The 6847-nt window shown below is 41.5% G+C and overlaps 1 protein-coding gene across 5 annotated transcripts in view; it reads right to left on the bottom strand.

Annotated features, from left to right (window-relative positions):
- Positions 1 to 6847, bottom strand: part of ABLIM1 (actin binding LIM protein 1) — a 277318-nt gene that overhangs the window by 149520 nt on the left and 120951 nt on the right. For all 5 annotated transcript variants that reach the window (XM_011967491.1, XM_011967492.1, XM_011967493.1 and 2 more), the window contains exon 4: positions 6150 to 6259. In XM_011967491.1, coding sequence (XP_011822881.1) covers positions 6150 to 6259 — 110 coding nt within the window. The remainder of the gene's footprint in view (positions 1 to 6149; positions 6260 to 6847) is intronic.

The following is a 6847-nucleotide window of genomic DNA, read 5'->3' as shown; positions in this document are numbered from 1 at the left end:
CTTCCCTTCTTTCTTTCTTTCTTTTCTGGTCCTGAGTATCTCTAGCCTCAAGTTCTAGGCTCACAACTTCCTTAAAGAATAATGGCCAACACGTATGTACTTCCTATGTGTCATCAATCTTCTAAGCACTCCATTTTTATTAATCGTCACAACACCACTATGAGAAAGGAACTACTATTGTTTCCCATTGTATAGGCAAAGAAACAGAGACATAGAAAGATTGATTTCTCAAGGCCACATGTCCTTTAAGTGCTAAAGCTGGAATTAGAACCAGCCAAGAACTTGTCCAGAACCCCTACTCTTCAGCAGTTCCCTGCCAGGCCTCCTCTGCCATTGTATCCCACAAGGAGAATGTGTCTAAAGAAGGGGAGGCAGATCTGTTTTTGGAGATGCTGTCATAAAAACTCATCATTATGAGTCAAACTCCAACAATCCATGTGCTACATGTGTGGATGCATTCCTGCCTGTCAGTTTTTATAATGGTAGAAAATATCAAATGAGCAGAGAAAGGCAGCTGTCATGACCAGCAGAGTGACAAAAGCAGAGTCACAAAATGTGGGAACTGCTCTCCAAGAAAATTCAGAAATCAATGCCTGAACACTAAATTACTGTTTTATAAGTACACAGCACTGCATTTACTCATGTAATCCTACAATGTAGGGATCTATGACCATCCCATTTCACAGATGAGGAAGTGGAGGATGGGGAAGTAAAGAGGTTGCTAGTAAGTGGAAGAGCCAGGACCTGACCCTAGGCACTCAGAAACCAGGGCAGATCTTCCCTACGCTCCCTTGGCGGACAGTTATCACTCAACCTGACAATGATATTTTTTTAGAGAGAACATTAAGATAAAAGAAAGTTATCTCGCATATATTAAAGGCTACTGGACTAAATAGAAAAGTAAAATAATTGGAAATGTCTGCTTCCCCTTTGGAAACATCATGCACGTGATGCTTTATCTGAAATTTCTTTTTCTTTTTTTTCTTTTTGAGACAGTCTCGATGTGTCACCCAAGCTGGAGTGCAGTGGCGCTATCTTGGCTCACTGCAAGCTCTGCCTCCCAGGTTCACACCATCCTCCTGCCTCAGCCTCCCCAGTAGCTGGGACTACAGATGCCTGACACCACGCCCGGCTAATTTTTTGTATTTTTAGTAGAGATGGGGTTTCTCTATGTTAGCCAGGATGGTCTCGATCTCCTGACCTTGTGAACTGCACGCCTCGGCCTCCCAAAGTGCTGGGATTATAGGCATGAGCCACTGCACCCTGCTGAAATGATTTCAATTCAGTCCAACTACAGCATTTGTCCTGATACCTGTAGGAGTTCCAATTGCACTTGGAATAATGATGCTGCACACAGAGGAGGGAAAAGGGAAAGATGAGTTTGCATGTGTTTGTGTGGGTGTTCATCTTGTCAATCCCTGCAAACCCACATGCTATCAGACACTAGTCAGACACCCTTTGACATGGAAAGTGTGACTGTAGACAGCAGCCCACTCCTGCTCAGATGTCTGAAATACATAAGAGCTCTGTAGGAAATGACAACCCAAACCCGATTCCCTACACTCTCAGTTGCCACACACAGACTTTCTCTGACATCACTCCTTAACCCATGGGAATCCAGCCCCTCTCTCCGTTACTGGTAAATACATAAAGAAGAGAGTGGAATGAAGCTTTTGAAGATTGTACTTAACCTTCTGGTAAAGCATGTCTTCTGGACATAATACTTTTTTAAAAAAGTATGAATCAGCTAATAAAACAATCTAGTTAATGTTCATCAAAACCCTGTGTGCTAACTTTCACTACTATCTTGCTTTCATGTAATGTTTATTGCTTGTTGGATTGAAATTGCAGTAGTCTGGATGCAGCAACAGTTTTAAATAATTCAAGGCAATAATCTTTCATTGAAGTTGTTTGCTTCTATGAATAACTTCCTAACGGTTCTGGCTGGGCATGGTGGCTCACGCCTGTAATCTCAGCACTTTGGGAGGCTGAGGTGGGCAAATTACTTGAGGTCGGGAGTTAGAGACCAGCCTGGCCAACATGGTGAAACCCCATCTCTACTAAAAATACAAAACTTAGCCAGGTGTGGCAGTACATGCCTGTAATCCCAGCTACTCAGCAGGCTGAGGCAGGAGAATCGCTTGAACCTGGGAGGCAGAGGTTGCAATGAGCCAGGATCACACCACTGCACTCCAGCCTGGGCGACGAAGTGAGACCCTGTCTCGAAAACAAAAACAAAAACTGTCTGGTGGTTTCCATTCACCAAAACTTCATATAAGATTGAAGGGAAGCTGCTGTGACATGTAGAAAGTGCACAGCTCTTGGAGTCAGGGCACCTGGATAATCTGCAGATGAATACGCCACTGCTCCAAGGCTCAGCAGTCACATCTTTGAAAATCAGAGAGTGATACTTACACCATCAAAGAAATATCAGGGACAGGAACACGGCATCAGGAGCCAGATCGCCTGGGTTTAGATCCCAGCTCTGATACTGTCTGTGGGACCTTGGGCAAATTATTTAACCTCTATGGCCCTTTGTTTCTTCTTCTCTGAAAAGGGGATAGTATTAGTGCCAAGCTATAGGATTGTTATGTGGATTAAATGAGTTAATAATGTAAACCAGTTACACAGTACCTGATGTATCATAAGTACTATGTGAGTGCTTGATGAGGAAAATAAAATAGATATCAAGATTAGAAGAGTTACTGCAAGGTGGAGGAAGCACTGAACAGAGCACTCCAGTGGGAGCTCTTCCTAAAGCAGAACAATACAGACATGGCAGCTGCTGAGCAGCTGAAAGAAAAAGGCTGCATCTTTCCTCAATAAGGTCAGAGACTCTTTCATATAAACGTCCACTCCATCCACTTTGCTTGTATTTCTCTACCTATCTGCTGTCTTCCTCTCCTATTTAGAGATTATGGGAAACCAGTCACAGAATGTGAAATAAAACTGTGGTTCAGAAGAGCACGCTCATTTCTGAACAGAATATTTCAAAGGAAAAAGAGGACCTTGGCCTTGGCTTTCTGGTAGATTTCGCCGACTCTGTGAACATTATCAAGGGAGAGATTCACATTTTAAAAAGGCTACTTTCTACTTCCACTTAGGAAGCTTTACTAAGTTTAAAAAGGGAGAAGAGCTACGGCATGCTGGGCTTAATACCTAGGTGATGGGTTGATAGGTGCAGCAAACCACCACAGCACACGCTTACCCATGTAACAAACCTGCACAGCCCGCACATGTACCCTGGAATTTTTTAAAAACATTACAAAAATTTAAAAAGTCATAAAAAGGGAACTAAAGCCACACAGGCTAGTTTTAAAGTATAGGGCAATTATTGAAGAGTCACAAATAGCAAACAAGTATTTTCTAATTATGCTCCAATGAATTTCTGAAACTTGCCAGAAATTCCCATTGCTCTAATATTTGTGTACCTGTCTAGTCTGGGTAATTTGCAAGTGTGTATCCATGTAAAAGAGCTTTCTTTTTTATAGACACCCACATACCCCATAAATGCCTTTAGAGTATTTATTTAAATAGACAAATACTTGTTAAAAATAAAGATGTCCTGACCAAAGCAGTTGCATAGAAATGGGATTTCATTCATTGGAAGCAAAGGAGAAAATACGACTTGGCCCAACAATTTGCACATAAGCAATGATGGTTAAATCTAATATTAAACATGCAATGGCTTTGAGTTAGATTATATTTTTATGTTTATAATTTTCATTTACGTGTATATAACATGTATATCATATAAAAACAGAAAATATAGATAAAGAAATTTAATAAAAATTAGAATTAACATTTTGGTAGAACGGTGACTAGGAAACATGTTCCCAAATTACACAGCCAGAGAGGGTTGGAAGCCTTAAAAGATATCATGCTTCTATTTCTTAAACCAAACAATGAAGAGTATTAGATTTAAAAAAGAAAGAGAGAGCAAGCAAAAAACCAGGAGCCAAAAGATGTGCATCTGACCCTATCTTACTAGATAGCTTATGTGATCTTAAGTACACCCATGGGCCTCAATTTCCCCACCTATCAAAAAACATAGTTGGACTAAAGGACTTCACAATGAGGACACAGTCAATCCCATGATAGGCCTTGAGGACAAGATTCTCTGTTCCAGCTATCACCGTATTCTGGAACTCATAAAAATTATAAAAGCCTCTTTTTCTTTTTCTTTTTTGAGATTGAGTTTTGCTCTTGTTGCCCAGGCTGGAGTGTAGTGGCATGATCTCAGCTCACTGCAACCTCCGCCTTCCAGTTTCAAGGGATTCTCCTGCCTCAGCCTCCCAAGTAGCTGGGATTACAGGTGCCCACCACCACACTCAGCTAATTTTTGTATTTTTAGTAGAGATAGGGTTTCACCATGTTGGACAGGCTAGTCTCGAACTCCTGACCTCGTGATCTGTCCGTCTCGGCTTCTCAAAGTGCTGGGATTACAGGGGCTCTTTTCATTAACTAGACAAGATTCTTTCAAAGTTTTTGGTAATGTACTTTCAAAGCAAACCCTCCCAAATAATGGGGTGATGATTCCCACTGGAGGTTACCGTCCCAGTGACCTGAGGCTAACTGTATCTCTTGCATTTGGGGCAGGGTAGCAAGAATGGTGAAGGACTTGAAACCCTACAAGGGGTCTAGGATGGTGCCTTGCTTTGTAGCTGTCATCCTATTCAAGCTGCTGTTATTTGTTGGCAGGTCACATAAATTCACATGCCAAGGATCCGGTCATGTGTGCTGAATAACATGCGCTAATATGTGTATTTTCTTCTTTCCTCCCAATGGTCAAAATCCAATTTTTATGCAAATGCTTTAGTCAGAACATTCTTATTTTTAATAAGTATAAGATTTCTACTTTAATAGGAAGAGTTGGAATCACTATTATAAATTGCACTGAATTTCTCTGGTGCAGAAGTGGTTTATATCATTCTTACGTATTAAGACTCACTTAAGAGCTTAAAGAGGTTTATTCCAAATCTCCCGAGGATTGGCAAAAGCCACAGAAACCATGGCAAACTTCTAGTTCACTTCCTAATGTCCCAGGAAAAAGATGGGAGTAGAGTTTCCTTGCTTGGTGCCCACAGTTCATAATGCATCAACTTAAAATGTGTATTAACTGACCTACTCGATGTTATTTTCCAGAAGAAATGGTGCAATTAGCCACTATTTTTATTTTGGGGTAAGTAGGTTCTCTATGGATTCTGACAGGTCGGACAAGACCTTGTAAATAATGACAAGTCCCCGGATATATGTGCAGCTTGTTCCCACACTTTCTTCAAATCTCTCCTTAGGTATCATATTTGAGAGATGCCTTCTCTGCCCCATATAAATGTAGCTCTTTTATTCTGCTTTAATTTTATTCCTACTTTAATCTTTTTCACATATTAAATATTTTTGTGTATGCAAAGGAATTTCTGGGTCACATGGCAGTCTATTTTTCGGGTTTTTTTTTTTTTTTTTTTTTTGGAGATGGTCTAGCTTTGTCACACAGGCTGGAGTGCAGTGGTGCAATCTCAGCTCACTGAAATCTCAACCTTCACCTCCCAGGCTCAAGCCATCCTCCCATCTCAGCCTCCCAAGCTCCCAAGTAGCTGAGACTACAGACATGTACTATCATACCCAGCTACTTTTTGCATTTGTTGTAGAGACGGGATTTCATCATGTTGCCCAGGCTGTTTTTAAATGAAGCTCAAGCAATCCTCCCACCTCAGCCTCCCAAAGTGCTGGGATTACAGGCATGAGCCACCACACCTGGCCTATTCTTAATTTCTTTAGGAACCTCCATGCTGCTTTCCATAATGTCTACATTAATAATCTACATTCCTACCAACAGTGTTCAAGGGCTCCCTTTTCTCCACACCTTGGCTGACGCTCGTCATATCCTGTCTTTTTTATAATAGTTATCTTAACAGGTATAGTTGGTATCTTCTGATTGTTTTGATTTGCATTTCTCTGATGACTGATAATATTGAGTACGTTTTCATGTACTTGTTGCCCATTTTAATCTCATCTTTGGAGAAATATCTATTCAAGTAGATAGATGATTCTCATTTCCAGCTAACAGGTTTCTCAAAAAGGAAGGCACCTGCCTGAGCTACCTCTGGACTGCATAGGTATTCATGTCAATGGGTCACCGGGGCACTTACTGCTGGAGAAGGTGGTTTCTTTCGGACTGGATGACATCGGCTGTGCACAGAGTTGACAAAGGCAGTCTCTCCCATTGAATGTGACTCGGTCTCCGGGTGGAAACGGGCGTCTGGAGGCAGAAAGACATCGCCCTCAAGGTTATTGCAGCAATTTCATTCCTTTTCCTTACTCCTTCTGCTTGTTGCCCTCCCGTGCCCATTTATTTCTTGGAGAAGCAGCAGCCAACATGTCTGAAATGCAGTCATAACCAACCCAGCCAGCTGGAGATAGTCCAAACAAATAAATGTGCCTCATTTTGAGAAGAAAGGGGAATGTACTAGTTCTAAGGGCAACCAGGTAGTAAAATGGAATGATTTACCTCCATTAGTGAAGGGATGTTCCAGCAAGTCATCTAGCAGGGCACACAGAACAGTAAGTTTCCAAATGGAAAGTCCTTCACGAAAAAATACTTTAAATACCATGAATTCCCAGTGAAGCTTAAGGCCCCACCCCAGAAGACCTGGCTACCAGTCAAGCAGTAAGCAGTAGGTCTTTCAGTTCCCTGGGACCGTGCCTAGACCTCTGTGATGATTATGCAGAATTAGACTTTGTGCTGGACATCTACATGGGTGAACTGAATGTTTCATGGTGCTGGAGACCCAGTCCCTTTTAAACTGGGAGAAACGGGACAGGCTGTAAATTTTTTTTTTTTTTTTTT

This window comes from Mandrillus leucophaeus, unplaced genomic scaffold, assembly GCF_000951045.1.
Source record: "Mandrillus leucophaeus isolate KB7577 unplaced genomic scaffold, Mleu.le_1.0 Scaffold80, whole genome shotgun sequence".
Taxonomy (NCBI): Eukaryota; Metazoa; Chordata; class Mammalia; order Primates; family Cercopithecidae; genus Mandrillus; species Mandrillus leucophaeus.
This window is presented reverse-complemented; position numbering and strand designations above follow the sequence as displayed.